The sequence below is a fragment of the Adiantum capillus-veneris genome, chromosome 17 (assembly GCF_014529385.1).
Source record: "Adiantum capillus-veneris isolate H3 chromosome 17, ASM1452938v2, whole genome shotgun sequence".
NCBI classification, from domain to species: Eukaryota; Viridiplantae; Streptophyta; class Polypodiopsida; order Polypodiales; family Pteridaceae; genus Adiantum; species Adiantum capillus-veneris.
The window spans coordinates 85,905,197-85,924,318 of NC_140947.1; the positions used below are offsets into that span (position 1 = coordinate 85,905,197).

Genomic DNA, 19,122 nt, shown 5'->3' on the forward strand with positions numbered 1-19,122 from the left:
TCTGGCTTCGCTCCAGGTATGGACTCTCTCATCACGAAAGAGTGTCTTGGTGTGTTGTTTACAATTCAACAAGCTGCTTTCCGTAGAAGATTTTTTGTCTCTCCCCTCTCAGGATGTGATATGATTTTGGCCATTCGATGGTTTCATGAGCATAACCCTCTCATTAATTGGGCCAAAAATACATTCACTTTCAATCCCAAAAGTGACTCTCCCATTGTCATTCGTGGAGAGCAAGTTGTTCATTCTCCCTCTCTCATTGCTAATGTGCAGGCGAAGATTGGACGGATTCAGGAGAAGGAGACTCTCTCAGTCTCTTCTTCTCCAAAGCATGACACACGGGATTTGCATGGTTATGAGAAGTATGATGAATTGAATGATAATGATGAGCATCATGATTTGAATGACAATGATTTGCATGATGATGATTTAAATGACAATGATAAGCATGATGATTTGGATGATAATGATGAGCATGATGATTTGCATGATCAAGATGTGATTTCTTACAAGCATGATGATTCACATGATCAAGATGTGATTTCTCACTAGCATGATGAGTTGCAAGAAGAAGATGTGATTGTTCACAAGGATGATGGTTCAGTTGATGCTTTTTCTAGCGAAGCTAACCTCGTTGTAGATTCGATCAATCACGAAGAATCGATCTTGGCTCTCGAGTCGAGGTCCGCAGAACCCCCTCAGAAAGATCCGATCAAACAGGAAGAATCTATCTTGGCTCTCGAGCCTAGGTCCAAAGAACCCTTACAGGAAGTATTATGTGTTCGAATGATTAGTAAGCACACGTTGTTCGAGTGTTTCGTTTGTGATCGTTTCCTGTATTTTAGTCAGTGTCTTTATGTGATCCCTTTTCCTAGGCATGACATATTGTACGTTGAGCACGTTCCACTCATGAATGAGCACGAATGTATGCGGATTGTTCATGAAAAGCTGAAAAGTATGCATTCAAGGAAGTCACATTTCATGTCTCTTCCTTGGCACGACTCAGTTGTAGAAAGAGCACATGAAAGTATGAGCACCAAGCATGGGCATTTCTGTTGTGAATTGCCACAGTAGATTGATTTAGATCAGAAATGAAAGATTCGATCTCATTGTTTGCATGTCTTGGATGAATGAGTTGGCAATCCGTCTCTTTGTTCATCTACATTGCATGCACAGTCTTTGAGGAAGACAAGATTTTTTCCACTCACTTTACATGGAATAGGTATGTTCATGGTTTTGTGTTGAAAATGGTTTCAGGAATTTTCAACCATGGAGATTCTTGAAGAAGAAAGAAGCATGACTCTCGACGAAGTTGAAGCATCGAAGGAAACCCAAAAGACTTTGAGTCGCTTTCGGTGCGGCCCAAAGAAGCAAGCGTTGCAGACCTTTATGAAGTTCAAGTACCGCACGAGCCACACATCAGAGTGGGCCGACGAAGAGTCCCTTCCAGGATTCCGGATGCTATTGGCGATCTCCCTCGACGCCATACAATTCGGTATCAGTACCTCACTTTGAAAAGGAGGGAATGTCACGTGACACATCCAACCCTATGTGTCCGTGGACAAACTACAGCACGACAAGGGTTCAGTCAGTCCAGTCAGTCTAGCTTATAAGTGATCTGGCACTTTTGTGAGTCTACTCGTACACCGTGCATGCCCAGTCACTTAGATTAGATGCATATCCTCTGGTTGCACACAACGTGATCATAAGCATTCCCATCAGAATCCATCAGAATCCTTCAGGAGAATTTTCCAATGCATTTAGCCTATTTTCCCTATTTTTGACATTTTTCACTTGTTATTTTTAAGTGACTTTTGTTGGAAAGTACGTAGGGCAAATTGAGTAAGTTTGTATATAAGCAAACCTAGACTAGCACTAATTCGCAGAAGAGGCAGCACGAGCACCTTGCTCAACAGGCAACTTCTCAGCAAGAACCCCTTGGTGGTTTCCCCTCCAAGCAAGATTTCCCCTAGCCTAGCGTTTTCCATCAACCCCAAATTCTAGCGTTTTTGATCCAGACCAACATCGCCACAAGATCCCAGAACTAGCGTTTTTGAAGCAAGCACTCATCGCCAAGAAGTCCTCAGCCCTGGCGTTTTTCAAGAGCCTAGCGTTTCCAGATTTGAGCCTTTGAGCATGGAGATTTTCAGCAAATGAAGACCTGCAGTTTTCAGCCCTAAGCCATCAGTTTTCAGCCCTGAAGACCTGCAGTTTTCAGCCCTGAAGACCTGCAGTTTTCAGCCCTCATAGCAGCAGATTTTCAGCGACAAAGATCGGCAGAAATCAGCCCCAATTCAGCATTTTGATTTGCAGCAGATTTCAGCCTTGAGCGTTTTTGGACAGCAAATAAAGAGTAGCAGATTTCAGCCCCTTAAATCTGTTCTGTCATATCCATCGTCAACATCGATCTAACCTAGACTTGCATCAGTCACATGCATTCAGTTTGTACCAGTTTGTGCAATCAATAGTAGACCACTCTCGCCGACGAGAGTGGGGCCTTTGGAGGAGTTTTTTACAACTGTTTTGGTGTCGTATTTCTCTTCTCTCTCTATCTCTCAGTCTCATGCGCCTTCATTCACAGTGTTCATCCACTTTGTTGTGTCCATTGCACTCTCTCACTGAAGGAACAGAAGGCTCTCCCTTCCGTAAGTGAAAGGAACCTTGAGCACAGTTCGGAGCACTCATCTTGAGCAAAGTTCAAACATTCATTCCGCTACACCTTACACTACAAGACAGCTTTTCGGATGACCTTCGGTTTATTTAAATTTTTGGTGATGCCTTTTGGCCTTATCAATGCTCCAATGACCTTTAACCAAATGATGGACAGATTTTCAGAGAGTACAGATCTTTTGTTGGCACTTTCTTTGATGACATTATTGTCTTCTCCAAGGATGAGGCAGAACATAGAGAGCATCTGCTACAGGTCTTTCAGGCATTGCGAGATCAAGTTGGTGATTAATGCAAAGAAGAGTGAATTTTTCCTACCAGGGATACACTTTTTGGGACACATCGTCTCAACAGCAGGAGTGCATATGGAACCGGCCAAGATTGAGACTATACGTGATTGGCCCGATTTGAAGAATGTCCATGAAGTTGGAAGCTTCTTGGGCTTATGTTCTTACTATCGGCGGTTCATTGAAAGTTTGCTGAGGTTGCTTCCCCTTTGCATTTGTTGACACAGAAAGAAGACCCTTTCTCGTGGGGACCCACATAGGTGACTGCCTTTCAGACATTGAAAGAGAAATTGACTACGAGACCAGTTTAGACTTGGCCGGATTTGCAGAAGTCATTCGAAGTATATTGGTGATGCTTGTGGTCGTAGTCTGGGTGCGGTCTTAATGCTAGAAGGCCACGTCATTGCCTATGAGAGCCGATTGTTTTCAAGGCCGGAATTGACAGCACAAATATATGAGAAAGAGCTTTTGGCGGTTATCCATGCTCTTGCTCAGTGGCGACATTACCTACTGGGAGCCGATTTTACGGTCTTCACATATCACCAGAGTTTACGCTACTTCTTGTCATTGAAGCAGCTATCGGAAAAGCAGATGCGATGGGCAAACATCTTGTCACGGTTTCACTTCCAAATTGTCCATGTGCAGGGACAGAAGAACTTGGTGACAGGTGCTTTGTCCCGGAAGCCGTTGGTTCTGTCTATTTTCGCGATACATCATAGAAGCTTCGAGGATATGGTCGATCAGTATGCCACAGATCCAGATTTTGCAGATGTATTCGCTCGAATACAGAATGGGGAGGTAGTAGCGGGATATTCCATTCGGGATGGCTACTTGATGAAGAAAATGATGTTGTGCGTTATACAATCGTTGAGGGAAAAGGTTCTAACCGAATGCCACTGTCCACCATTTATGGGTCACCGCGGCATTGATACCACCTTAAAAGGTGTGGAGAGATACTTCTTTTGGCCGAGACTCAAGGACGTGGACGATTTTGTACGCAGTTGCTTGGTATGCCAGAAGGTCAAGTTTGATAGGCATAAAAGCACAGGGATTGTTACAACCTTTACCCATTCCCACGGGCCCCTAGGAAAGTATTGCTATGGATTTCATTTTTGATCTCTCAAAGACACAGAGTGGGCACGATGGTATCTGAACTGTTATTGACAGATTTAGCAAGCAAGCTCATTTCATTCCAGTGAAGGAAACAGTCAAGCCGGATCACTTAGCGAGACTGTTCATTGCCCAGATATTCAAATTACATGGCATGCCTGAGACAATTGTTTCTGACAAAGATCCCCGATTCACGAGTTTGTTTTGAAAGGCTATTTGGAAAAACATTGGCACGCAGTTGCACTTTTCGTCGTCTTTCCACCCGCAGACAGATGGGCAATCTGACATTGCAAATTCAGTCGTACTGGAGTTATTGAGGTCTTACATTTCGGATTAGAAGACTCAATGGGAAAAGTATTTGCCCTAAGGTGCTCCGAAGGTTCCACCCTTCCTAAGCACGAAGGATAAGATTTTTGAAGCCGACCAGTACACGAGGGACTTGGACACTGCTTTTGCCAAGGTCCGGAAGGCTTTACAGAAATCTCAAGAAAGACAGAAAAAGGCAGCAAATTGATATCGTCGCGATTTGAAATTTAAGGAGAACGATTGGGTGCTCTTACATTTGAGAAGGCACGCCTGAGAAAGACAAAGGAAAAGGAGAGGCTTTTTCCAAAGCTTAGCATAAGATACTATGGGCCTTTCCAGATAACCGAAAAGAAAAATGATGTCTCCTTTAGACCGAAGCTGCCCGATACTTGGAGAATTCACAATGTTTAGCATCTTGTCCAAAAGCTGCCAGCGCAAATAACGAAAATCTGTACAGCGCCACATCAGCAGCTGTCAGCGCAAATCACGGAAATCACTACAGTCTGCAACGTCAGCAGCCAGCATAAAACGCAGGATTCCGTACAGTCTGCCACGTCAACAGTCAGCGTGAAACACAAGATTCCGTACAGTCTGCTTCTTCGTTAGGGTCTAGGCCCCTCGGCCAATGGCTCCGTTCTTCAGTGGCTTGACACGTCATCAATTTGTGACAGCGGAAGATGCAAAAGAGACAAGAACTGGCGCATGATCCGGTGGACACCTCGACTCCGATCTAGAACGCCTCCAATTCCACATACTAACACCCCCTCTCAGCAACTGATGCTGAACAAACCGCATGAAGCCGAAGATGTCAGGCAAATGATGCAAATGTCTGTTGCCATGTCCACTGAAGGATATTCCATGAGTGTAGCAGCAGTATGGGGTGTCTTGATCTCTGAGAGATCGAGATGGTAAAGTGTCGTCATGAGTAGTGTAGTAGACTGTTGTACTCCGCTAATGCAGTGTGAAGTTATTGCGTGAAGGTCCCGAACTGAGTGTGAAAACAACTCCTTGTCGTAAAAGGAGTGCCAATAGACCTGCAAGTGTCCTGCCCAATAGGATCTGTGGTGTCTATAGTCAAACTGTCTGGAGAAAATGGGGAAGCCCAGAAACCATCATGAGAATGACTTGAATGAATCTGTAACCCAAGGTGGCCAGGTGGCTATGCTGTGTAAAACTTTTGGAAGGCCAGATATAGCAATCCGCGTCGTAAACTCCCTCCGAAACAAGGAAAGCGAGACTTAACAGTCTGCACCGTAGAAGCTACCGTAAGCTGCAGCAGTCACCGAGAGATCGCACAGACCACCACCAGATGGTGTCCTGTCAGTAGGTAGGGTAATCCAAGATGAGGGAAAAGCCAGACTCTTAACAGTCTGCGCTGTGAAGATCCTCTGAGAAGGGGAAAGGCCAGACCAATCTGTCTGCGTCGTCTTGCATGTATCTCCTGCCTCCAATCCTTCGATGTCAACCAAAAACGAATCCGCACCAACAACACGACCAAACCGCATCTCGGTGTGGCTCTCAATGTGAATGAGTTGGGAGTGACCTACTACCCAGGTCGAGGGATAAGTCAGCTGTAAGGTTACCGAGGGTGAGTGTAAGCAACTCTGAAGGTAGCAATCCAAATGATCAGGAGTGTAGTAGAGCAACTGCACTACCATCCAAGCCAATCTCCGGGTGACTCCTGATGTAGTTGTGTAATGATGCCTGATCTCCCGCATCTCGTCGGTAAACTCTCAAAGAGAGTCCAAAGCATTGAAGTCCCACTCCAATCTATAGATCCAAGCAATGAACTTGTCCAAGAAGAGATCTAAGATCCTTTCCCTAAGTTCATGTAGATGCTCCTGTGTAAGCAAGTAATCTGATATGTCGAGGTCAAGTGGTAAGTGTCTATCCACCAAAGATGGTGGTGTCTTCTCCAGGAATGTTGGAATCCCATATGCCATGAGCATGGCCATACCTCGTGTGAACTCCTCTTATGAGTGCATAGGTGTGTCCATAGCAAACCACAAGTCACCACCCCCTCTGGAGTGCGCAACCGCCAAATGATGGCTCGAATGAATGGATCTCCCAAGGATCGTACGCCCGTAGATGATCAAGCCGATGTCGAAGATACCGTGTACTGCAACAGTCACTGAGAGACCACACGGACCACCATCAGATTGTGTCCTGGCAGGAGGTAACTTCATCCTCTATGAAAACACAAGCCAAGAGGCTACTGTCCACCCAAAAACGCAACTGTGAGGTGACGAAAACGCTGCTGTCCAGCGATTTTCAGTATGCTCGCATGCTCTCGGCAGTGTCCGGAGCGGTGCAAAGGGTGTAGGGAGGGTGGGGAATCAATGTCACAACCACTGGTGGGCTGAAAACAGAGAAAACAGCAGGGGTTAATGGCTGAATTCTGATGATCTGAAGAGGAATCTCGTTGGCAAGGCACCGGATGCCGAGCCGGTGGGGTAAAGATCTGAGTGGGCTGATGCTGACGCTGCCCCCCTCTGCTAAAAACGCAAGGTTTTACACCAAAATCGCAGATGGGTTGCAAAAACGATGATGGAGGGAGGAATTTTCCGGCGATGGATGGTGCCCAAAAGGGTAGCGCTAGGCAGCCAGGAGGTGATCACCCTGTGTGAATGCAAAAACACAGGTGGTGTCACAAGGCGGGCACCACGTGCCAATAGAAAAGATCAGACTGAACAGACTTTTAGTACTTCAATAACAACTGAACTAAAAGAGAGAGACGACACATGACACGGAGTGGCGGAATTCCACTCCAGAGAGTATTGGCCCCAAACCTTGGCACCCCTTTCGATATTTCTTTATATTGCATCATCAAAGTAGAAGCTGGTACTCCAGACTCTGCACCTTCTCCAGGAAGCATGCCAAAGAATGAGCCCTAGCCTCATATTTAAAGGCCCTTGGCCTAAAAAGCAGTTACAGTAAAACTCAAAAGCTTCTGGTCCAAAAGCAAAGCCAAAAGCTGCCAGCATAAATCACGAAAATCCGTACAGCCTACCACGTCATCAATCAGCGCAAAACGCGGAAATCTGCCCTTAGGTTAGGGTTAGGGTTTTTACAATTTTTGGGTTTTTGGCAGCAAAATTAGGGTTTGCAAGTTTTAGGGTTAGGGTTTCAAGAATTAGGGTTTCAACAATTAGGGTTTTTGGCAAAAATTAGGGTTTGCATGTTTTAGGGTTAGGGTTTCCAAAATTAGGGTTTCAACAGTTAGGGTTTCTTGCAAAAATTAGGGTTAGGGTTTTTGCTCTCGGGCAACAACGTCATCACTTTGTGACACTTCTTCTGTTACTTGTTCTTCTTAGGGTTTAGGCCCCTCGGCCGGTAGCTCCGTTCTTCAGTAGGTCAACACGTCAGCAGTTTGTTACATCTCCCCTTCTTGAAAGAGAGTAATCGTCCTCGAGTACAGCATATCTGCAAAACAACTCAAGTTAGCTCAAAAATTTCCGAGGGACATTCCGAGGAACAATCAATTTGCTCTTTTTATTAAGGAGTTAGCTTCTCCTTTCTGCTCTTTTGATCAAGGAGTTAGCTTCTCCTTTCGGCTGTTTTGATCAAGGAGTTAGCTTCTCCTTTCGTCCAGATCGGAACTCTTGATATTCCGGCGTAGTAAAATTAGCCATCACACCCAGACCGTACTGATCTTCCACGGGTGTCTTGATGCACTAAAATTACATACCCAGGCAATCTCATCCAATTAGGAATATTCATTAGTTGGCACATCACAATGCAACACAAATGCTCACATATACATGTTACAAGACATAGAAACATAAAGCCGTCGATGAACACTCCCTTCACAAATAACCATCCAGGTCCGGGCCATGAGATGTTCAACTACTCCCTCGTCACTCCTCCCGCAAGTAACCTAAAAAGGTCCGGGCCATGAGATATAGAGGCCTTTTACAACCAAACGCCCCCCAGACCGCAGCCTACGTTGTTTGGAGATGCTGAGAGTAACCCCTGCTCAGACTTCTTAATACTCCTCCCGCATAACCATCCAGGTCTGGGCCATGAGTAACAACAACAATACTCCCCCTGTAAATAACCACAAGGGTCCGGGCCATGAGTAAAAACAACACTTTTCAATCATTCAATACTCCCCCCGCAAATAACCACAAGGGTCCGGCCATGAGTAAAAACAACACTTTTCAATCATTCAATACTCCCCCCGCAAATAACCACAAGGGTCCGGGCCATGAGTAAATACAACACTTTTCAATCATTCAATACTCCCCCCGCAAATAACCACAAGGGTCCGGGCCATGAGTAAAAACAACACTTTTCAATCATTCAATACTCCCCCCGCAAATAACCACAAGGGTCCAGGCCATGAGTATGAACAAGCATTCTCAAACATCATTTCTCACTTCTCCACCCGGGAGTAAAATCACCAATCATTGACACCAGTATCAAACCACAGTCAAACAATTCAAATCGGCACCAAAACAGGTTCAAAACAGATAGCATCCATTTCAAACAAATTCCAAACAGGATCACCAAACAAGTTCTCAAACAGATTTGAAACTTAAAAAAAGCAATCTCGACATCAGTCGAGCTCAAAAAGTCGACCGACTTTCCATCTTGGAACCTACACCAAAAATTAGGGTTAGGTTCATTCCGTAAGGTTGTAGCCGAGCACAGCATGGTCCATCAGCTCTTGGACAGACAGTGTTTTCGTTGGCGGCGATGGTAGTCCCAAGATAGCAATCGCACAAGGTCATCTGCTCGTGAAGAGACATCTACTGAAAGATGTCAAGAAATTTCAAGTTATAATTTGCTAGGGTTTCCATGGCAAGCATTTCAGGATACCCCACTCTGCCAGAAGTTGCACTCTGAAGGAAGATGTCAGAAACCATATAACTTTAAGCAAAAATTTTCTTGAAAGCTTGCAAAGTACTTGGAGTATGCTGCTTGGTAGCTGTATACATCAACATCTGCATGGCACTGCTTCTGAGAGAGAAAACAGTGACTTGAAACAAATATGGATCCTTCTCTTGCAAGTGATCTTAATTGTCTTATGCACTGTAAGACAATGCGGTGAAGACGGGAGCGCGCCTGTAAGACACTGTAAGACAGTGACTTGAAACAAATATGGATCCTTCTCTTGCAAGTGATCTTAATTGGCTTATGCACTGTAAGACACTGCGGTGAAGACGGGAGCGCGCCCGATGCGCGATGAAGTAAGGGTGGGAGTGGCTATTGAGTTTGGGTTCTAGTGAGTCCGGGTTGGAGGGCGAAGATACCTCAAATAAAATTCAAAAAGCTTTGTCTGCTCTTTTGCAGTACCGGTATGCTTTGAGAAAAGCACACGACTGATGCCCTCATACCACTGTCACGAGGCGGGCACCACGTGCCAATAGAAAAGAACAAACTGAACAAACTTTTAGCACTTCAATAACAACTGAACTAAAAGAGAGAGACGACACGTGACACGGAGTGGCGGAATTCCACCCCAGAGAGTATTGGCCCCAAACCTTGGCGCCCCTTTCGGTATTTCTTTATATTGCATCATCAAAGTACAAGCCGATACTCCAGACTCTGCACCTTCTCCAAGAAGCATGCCAGAGAATGAGCCCTAGCATCATATTTAAAGGCCCTTGTTAAAGGGCCTTGGCCTAAAAAGCAGTTACAGTAAAAAGCTTTTAAAACTCAAAAGCTTCTGGTCCAAAAGCAAAGCCAAAAACTGCCACCGTAAATCACAGAAATCCGTAGAGCTTGCCACGTCATCAACCAGCGCAAAACACGAAAATCTGCCCTTAGGGTTAGGGGTAGGGTTTCTGCAGTTTTAGGGTTTTTGGTAACAGAATTAGGGTTTGCAGGTTTTAGGGTTAGGGTTTCCAGAATTAGGTTTTCAGCAGTTAGGGTTTCTGGCAGAAATTAGGGTTTGCAGGTTTTAGGGTTAGGGTTTCCAGAATTAGGGTTTCAGCAGTTAGGGTTTCTAGCAGAAATTAGGGTTGGGGTTTCTGCTCTCGGGCAACCACGTCATCACTTTGTGACACTTGTTCTGTTACTTGTTCTTCTTAGGGTTTAGGCCCCTCGACCGGTAGCTCCGTTCTTCAGTAGGTCGACACGTCAGCAGTTTGTTACATGTGGAAACTAAGTTCTCCGCAACAAAAGTGCTCCAAACTCCATGGCTGGCCTGGCTGATGCAAAAACGCTAGCAGATCAAGCTTTCCAAAAACGCTGGCTGATGTGATCCCTTGGGAGGAGAACTTGATGTGGCTATGCGCCTTGGACTCAACTGAGGACTGATACCATGTGAGTGCGCATGTGCGCGGGAGAGAGAGAGAGAGAGAGAGAGAGAGAGAGAGAGAGAGAGAGAGAGAGAGAGAGAGAGAGAGACGCTAGGTGAAGGGGAAGAGAGGGCGATCAGCCCCCCAGACTACCAAAGCAAGAGACCCTCGATACATCAAATGATAATGAAATGTGTACCCCCCTGGCCCCACATATATGAGTGCTCAGGGTGGGCGTCCAACTCAAGTGGGCGGCCGGCCCCAAACTCAGGCGGCCGGAGTCTGGACAAGGTACAACCTATGCTATGGGTGGCCAACCCGGAGAAACTAGCCGTACAAGGAAGTGCCCTAGACCTGTGTGAAACAATAGAGTGGTGTAAATCTAACATACCACGCAGAGATAAACCCTCCCCACACCCTCTGCACCGCTCCAGACTCTGCCGAAAGCATACAAGCACGCTATAAATCGTTGGACAACAGTGTTTTCATCACCTTGCAGCTGCGTTTTTGGGTGGACAGCAGGCTCTTGGCTTGTGTTTTTCACAGAGGATAAAGTTACCTCCTGCCACGACACCATCTAGTGGTGGTCCATGCGGTCTCTCAGTGACCGCTGCAATACACAGTATCTTCGACATCGGCTTAATCATCTACGCCGATTCTACGGGCGTACGATCCTTGGGAGATCCATTCACTCCAGCCATCATTCGACAATTGCGCATCCAGAGGGGGTGGTGACTTGTGATTTGTTTTTGGACACACCTATGCATTCATCAGAGGAGTTCACGCGAGATATGGCCATGCTCATGGCATATGGGATTCTGACAATCCCGGAGCGACACCACCATCTTTGGTGGACAGACACTTACCACTTGACCTCGACACGTCAGATCACTTGCTTACACAAGAGTATCTACATGGACTTAGGGAGAGGATCTTGGATCTCTTCTTGGACAGGTTCATTGCTTGGATCTATAGACTGGAGTGGGACTTCAGTGCTTTGGAATCTCTTGGAGAGTTTACCCGCAAGATGCAGGAGATTAGGCATCCCGCGACTACATCTGGAGTCACTCGGAGATTGGCTTGGATGGTAGTGTAGTTGCTCTTCTACACTCCTGATCATTTGGATTGCTACCTTCAGAGTTGTCCTAGGTAACTTACAGCAGACTTATCCCCGACCTGGGCAGTAGGCCACTCCCAACTCATCCACATTGAGAGCCACACTGACAGGCGGTTTGGTGGCGTTGTTTGCGCGGATTCTGTTTTGGTTGACACCCGAGGATTGGAGCAGGAGATATAGGCAAGACGGCGCAGACAAATTGGTTTGGCCTTTCCTCTTCTCAGAGATTATTCACAACGCAAACCGCTCAGTCTGGCTTCCCTTCTTCATACAAGATGATTACGGTGCAGACAGCTTGGTCTGACCACACCTCTTCTCTGAGGCCCTTCACAGCATACAATTGTTGAGTCTGGCTTTCCCCTCATCTTGGATTACCCTACCTACTGACAGGACACCATCCGGTGGTGGTCCATGTGGTCTCTCGGTGACTGCTACAACTTAAAGTAGCTTCTACAGTGCAAACTGCTCAGTCTGACTTTCCTTCTTTCGGAGGACGTTTACGACGCAGATTGCTACGTCTGGCATCCTAGAGTTTTACACAGCTTAGCCACTTGGCCACAATCGGTTACGGGCTCATGCATCGGCAGGCTTCCAGTCATTCTCCGAGCTCGCCACCCATAGTCTAGGTTGTACCTGGTCGGACCGCCCACTTCTGGGCCGGTCGCCCACCTTGTCCGGGCGCCCTCATATATATTTCTTTTCTTGTTGGGTCGTGGGGGATTTTATCTGGCATTGCCCTACCTCTCCTTGGGCACCTATTTATGGGGCCAGGGGGGTATCCACTTCCATCATCTGGTTATTGTATATTGGCTCTCGTGCTCTGGTAGTCATGGGGGGCAGATCGACCCCTCTTCCCTACATCAGCGTTTTGGTGGTGTCTGTCTCTCTCCTCTCTCACACTTCCGCACACGTGCACACTCAACTCTCATGTTATTCAAGTTGATTTAGCGCATAGTGCCTACACTAAATGTACTTTTAGCACCCAAGTGTTTGATAAGCACGATCATCTTCATTTCCCTAGAAAGATTAATGGTCATGATGTTCCAAGTTTGGCAGTTGAGTTGGTTGATTACCCAAAAAAACAAGGATTTTCACATCATGAGTCTAGACAGAGCAAGTGTTATCTTAAGGATTCCATGGTTTTTTGATAGACAAGATATATTGTATGTAGACTATGTACATCACTCTCTTGTTTTTGTTAAACAGGACATGCCTCACGTGTGTTCGCTTTGTAATCAGATTTTTGTAAATAATGGCTTGCAACACTAATTGTCACTGCTTTGGGAATGTACAAAGTCTTCTAATGTGGACTTCTATCAGTGTATACCATTTGTATGGTTTGATTCATTATTGCTGGTACTTCTGTCACTAAAATTTGTAAAAATGTTTCATGTTCTTATGTTGAACTTCGGGATTCTGATGAGTCCACCCTTATCCAAGAAATCGTGACTGATTTCAAAGATGTTTTCCTTGATGATCTACCTCCTGGCTTACCGCCTTTGAGAGGAGTGGATCATGCCATTGAAGTGGCGGCTAGTAATCAGCCTTTTTCGAAGCAACCCTATTGGTTTAGTAAAACCGAAGAGGATGAGATTCAACGACAGCTAAAGGATTATCTCGACAGGGAGTTTGTTCAGCCAAGTAAACTCCGTGGGGAGTGCATGTATTGCTTTCTCAAAAGAAGGATAACAATGCGTTTTGCCATAGATTACAAGGGATTGAATAAGCTTATTGTCAAGAATAAGTATCCACTCCGGGTATGGATGATCTGATGGATCGACTCCATGGAGCGTTATACTTTACGAAGATAGACCTACGACGATCGGGCTATCATCATATACAACAAACTAAAAGATGTTCCTAAAATGGGTTTCCATGCGCGCTATGGTCACAATGAATTTTTGGTCTAACCGTTTGTTTTGACCAATGCTCTTCCTACGATTCAGAAAGTGATGAGTAATCCGTTGAGACCGTTTCTTGGCAACTTCGTTGTTGTATTTCTCGATGACATCTTGATTTACGACCGAAGTTTATCCGAACATCTTGCGCATATATGCGCTATTCTCAAGTACTAAGAGCTGAGAAGCTTTATGCCAAAGCCTCTAAATGCGAATTCTTCAAGAAAGAGCTTCTTATTTGGGTCATTATTACTCGCGATTGACCCTGATAAGTTGGATAAAGTTGCACATTGAGGAGACAGTTGCAGGCTATTCTCTTAAGGAAGGCTACTTGATTCAGAAGACTATGTTGTGTATTAGACAGGCTTTGCTTTAACAGAGTGCCACTGTCCATCTTTTTCGGGCCATCACTACATAGACACCACTTTGGAAGGTGTGGAGCAGTATTTTTACTTGCAGAGGCTCAAAAAGGATGTGGACGAGTTTATTCGAAGTTGTTTAGTATGCCAAAAGGTCAAGTTTGATAGGCATAAGGACCAGGTCCAACCTTTACCTATACCTAGCCGACTGTGGAAAAGTATAGCAATGGACTTCATTTTTTATCTTCCCAAGACTCAAAGTGGGCATGATGGCATTTGGACAGTCGTCGACAGATTCAACAAACAGGCTCACTTTATTCCAGTAAAGAAGATAGTTAAACCCGACATTTGGCTGAATTGTTTGTCTCGCAGATTTTTTGACTACATGGTATGTGTCACAAATTGCTGACGTGTCAAGCCACTGAACCAAAGCATACCAAGTAACAGACCTAGGTCAGACTGTACTCTTAAAGAAGAAATCCATTGGACAAGTTACATTAACAAAGATACTCCTTAAATAAACAATATATATGCAAAATCATTTTAAATATTTTGCAGCAGTAATTTATTGATGCTTTGTGTAAAGCACAAACGCCAGACACCTTAAGTAGAAAGGAGAAAAGAAATACCTTCCTTCTCCAGCTCAGACTTTGACTTGGCATTGGCATATTGGAGTTCTCCTGACAACGTCTTGATAGGTAAGACATCAGCAGGATCCACCAGATTAGTATCATCCTCCCTGCCCTTCTGCACAAGCTTCGCTCTTTTCTCATAGTAAGATTCCAAATTATCCTCCTCCTTCTTGCTTGATTTGATACCCAGAACTTGCCTGTCAGCAGGAATAAATGACACAATATTTGCAATCATAACTAATGTTGTGACTGCAACAACGCGGTTGTATGATGGGAGATGATTTCCCAGATATGCTCACTATGTAGAAATCACCGGAATAAAGGCTCAAAAAGACACAGACAAATACTGTTGAATGCACATTTGAAAGGAGGAGGAGAGATACTTAGTAATGGAGGAAGTGTCAAGGCCAGAGAGAAACCCAGCATATTGTCTATGCCTGGCTACGAAACTCAAGTCCTCGTCTGATATGTCAATCTCATCATCGCCCACGTCTGGGGGAAGCAGAGGAGCTGCAGGTTTTGCCGTCTTCTGAAAAAAGCAGAAAGGAGCGCGTTGAAGGCACACCTTCCTGCAAACGAACACTTGCAAAGAGAACACAAACCTGCACATTCCGTCTGCGCTTGCGGGACGACATGGCGCTCTCCGTGGAATTCAGTGATGCAACTCCACTGTGTAATTCACTCTATTAAGTATGGCAAAATGACTTATGTGAGTTGTTTTCTCAACTGAAAACTTTCTCTTGTTTCTCTCAAAAGAAGCATGATGACATTTTTTGATGATGAGTTTGTATGTAAGTTTTTTTTCGAGCTTGAACTAACAGTTAGCGAGAGGTTCCCGCAATTGGCACTGAACACGTTATTGTGGTTAGCTCTTCGCAGTTAGCAAAATAATTTAGCGGCTTGAAAAAGGGGAGGATTTTGTCAACTTCATGGTTAACAATTAAGAAACCTTTATGAAGGTTGGTTAGACAAAGAATGTTCATGGGTAGCGGTAAACTTAAAACTTTGTATTTGTTGAATTTCAAGATTGTTTTCACTAGGCTATGTTTGACAATTGTTAGGGTGATGTCTGAAAATTTGTTTGAATGAATCCATGACAGAAATTAATGAAGAAACGCAAATTGTATATGTAAAATAGTGTGGTAGAAATTAGAAACAAAAGGCATGGGTGAGTTGAGTGTCGAAAGTGGAAGTCTAGTATCCAAAACTATGTCTATAGATGGGTAGACCCAATCGAATAGGTAGTTTTCACAAAATTAATTGTTGGTTGAGGATAAATCTCATACTATAACAAAGAGTTTATGGTTGATGATCGTATACATTGTTTGTACCTCTCCATCTTTTATGCCTCTGTCCTCTTGTGTGATGATTGCGCCACCCACTCCACAAGAGCTTGCACTTGTGGCCAAAAGTGAATGGATTGAGCATCCTCTCATATGTCTTCACTTCTCACAACATAAAGAACTATCGAACTATCTCTTCATCGGTTCACGTTGGTGATGATTCTACCTTGCCTCTAGTTGGAGTTTAAAAAAAACATATTGCTTGAAACTGTTGTTTTGCATGACGTGACGCATGTCTCTAAGCTTTCAATGAAACTCTTCTCCATCTCTTAGGAAACTTTTAAAGGTCTACTTGGACGATGAAATGACTGAAGTGTTTGATGGAAGAAATCTCTCTATTGTGGCTTATGCTCATTAGGAATGTGGTTTGTATTGTATATTGTCTTTCTCTTCTAGTTTGTAGATGCAAGAGTCCCCTTTGCATCAATTAATTTCTCCCAAATCCAAAGAAATTTTCACAAATGATATTTTGGCACTTTCACTTTGGTCATGTCTCATTGCATCTACTCTACAATATCTTGCTACCGGCTTGCGCAAACTTCAGAAGTCTCTTCATTTTTTCCCTTCATGTGCAAAAGGCAAACAAGAGAGATCACTCGACCACTTCACAATCATGAAAGCCATGAACAATCGCATCAAAATTGATGCTCACATATGCATAAATAAATCCACAATCTGTTATCTGTAAGCATAAACTAGGACAAACAGCTCAACTGAGTGTAAAGCACATAACCATATACGCAAGTAGAGAGCAAACTAGCTCAAAATGCATCCCACAAGAGAAACTGCATGCCAAAGTCGACAAAAAACCTGTGAAACCTGTGACTGGCAAAGTCTGTAGCCACACAAGCATACGCTAATCCTCTCTCCTACGGGAGTGGGTATAAGAACACCAACTTATGTCCAAGCTGACAAAATTTGTCAAAGTGAGAGTATACACACTCGATCACTGTCAAAGTGGGAATATATCGACCACTGTACAAGATGACATAACACTGCAAACTTTTATGGCAAGAAGACGCGGAAACATGAACAGAATTTCCTTTGGAAAATGAGTTAAAACTCAACGCAAACCGCGAGCCAAAAAATTGCAGATAACTACCAAAGTGGGAGTCAACTCGACCACTAAACCATTAGAGAGAAAACTGAAAATACATGCAAACCATGGCGAGAATCTGGGAAAAAATCGATAGAGTTTTCCCTAAAAAAATGAGCAAAAACTCAAGTACAATCTCTACCATAAACGATCAATACCTTAAATAACACTACTCAATGCCAATGAGTAGAAATGCCAAAAATGACTCCACATTTTCACATACAATGGCAATGCACACTCAACGTACATCAACGGAGTGATCGCGTATGAGCAACCACCAAAAGAGTTGTAATCTGGAAACTTGATCAATGCAAAAACAATTCTCTCAAGAGAGCTCATTGGCACTTGAAAGTGCTTGCCGGTTTTTTGCCGATTGAAGAAGATTTAGAGCTTGTTGCTCTTTTAGATGATGCATCGAGTGGGTTTTTTGTTGCATATGAGAAGGTTATTCGAAGCTTGAATTTCACAGGCATCTTAAAGCACCAAGAAGAAGCAGATGATGGAGATACTTGATGAAGCTCTAGAGGATTCTAAGCTTGCCAGAGAATACATGTCTACAATTGTTCAGGTACTAAAGAGTGATCTAGATGCTTTACACAGAGATGATTTCTTATTGCAGACTCATACCTCTGATGCAAGAGGGGGTGATGTTGATTTAGTAGCATTTATGCGAGAAAAAGAGGTGACTATCTATTTGCTTCAGTTTTATGATCTCCTAATGAGAGTGATCATACATGTAACTATAGGGAATGTTATAGGGATATGCTCATCATGTTTTTGTAGTGATGCCATTTGACGCAAGGGGGATAGGGGTATGTATATGGTCTGTGGCAGTTGATCTATAAGCCATACGATCCTGGTGGAGTTCATGATGCTTACAGGTTATGACAGGCTATTCACATGCTTTACAGTCCAATAGGCTTATGAATTATTAGATGGTTATGCTCTATTGATGGGAAATTTTTGAGTTTTTCCTTCAACCCTAGAGGTTTATGTTTACATGAAGTCAAGTTTTGGGATGTTACTAGCAGTATGCTTACAACAGAATAGTGGTTGCATATGAACATAGTTATACTTGCAATTTTTTCAGACGGTTGGCACATGTCGGAGGATGTGCTGGTTCAGAGGGGGCGAATGTCATGACACCCCACATTCTTTGGGAGAAAAACACAAAAAGAATAGGATTTTTTCTAGGTTTTTTGGCAAAAGAATGTCACTTCTTGTGCGATGTTTTGAAGTACAAGTGATTGCAAGATTGTGCTCAACAAAGCCATGGTTCATATGTATGTCTACTATCGTACGATTCAAAAGGCACAGTAAGTGCTTGGGAAAGCTTTGGTCGAAATGTATGCTAAAATTTTAGAGAGCATAGTAAGATCTTGAGGAGCTTCTCATTTGGAGTTCAAGTTCTTGAAGTTTATGGATTGCAAAATTATGCTCATAATGGCAATGGCAACGATGCTTTGGTTGATTTTGGGTGATATGTACGCAAAATTTTGTGCTTGATGATACCTGAGTCAATATGTATACTGAATGTGGTTCACTTCAAAGATGAGAATAAGTTCTTGAGGAACTATTGTCCAAAACGGCGTCACTTGGAGAACATTGATTATGACATATACTTGATATAGCTAAGATATTGTGTTGGTGATGCCTTGGTTGATATGAGTAATGCCTTGGATACGATGCATGCCAAATTTGTTGGGACTTTGAGGTTAAGGGAAATGGCCGCCATTAAGGTGGTGTGAATGGCCGCTTAGGCAAGCAAGGCTATTTTTAAAAATCAAAAAGCTAAATAAAAGGAGGCAATGCGTACTGTTTGGGGGGCGCCAACCACCAGGAGGAAACTGGCCGACGAGCAGCGTGGTGAGGAGGACAAAAACAAGAAGAGGTTGTTGAGCGGCTTTTGTAGGAGAGGCAGGAAATGCAGGAGGGTGAGATTCCTGACCTTCAACAAGAAAAGTAAGAGGTTGGCGTTGCCTGTGCAGGGTGTAAAAGGGCAGATAATCGATGGGCATCGTTTCTACGACTGTCGACAAGCTTCATTTGCAGAGAGTTGAGGGGG

General features: G+C 44.1%; 1 protein-coding gene across 1 annotated transcript in view; it reads right to left on the reverse strand.

The window, feature by feature from the left end:
- The window catches only part of LOC147437627 (binding protein), a 70,398-nt gene extending 55,043 nt beyond the window's left edge, over positions 1-15,355 (reverse strand). The window contains exons 1-3 of the mRNA XM_086487134.1: positions 15,221-15,355; positions 15,002-15,147; positions 14,616-14,815 (exon numbers count right to left, since the gene is read on the reverse strand). Coding sequence (XP_086343260.1) covers positions 14,616-14,815; positions 15,002-15,147; positions 15,221-15,253 — 379 coding nt within the window. The 5' untranslated portion in view covers positions 15,254-15,355. The remainder of the gene's footprint in view (positions 1-14,615; positions 14,816-15,001; positions 15,148-15,220) is intronic.
- Positions 15,356-19,122: the final 3,767 nt, after the last annotated feature.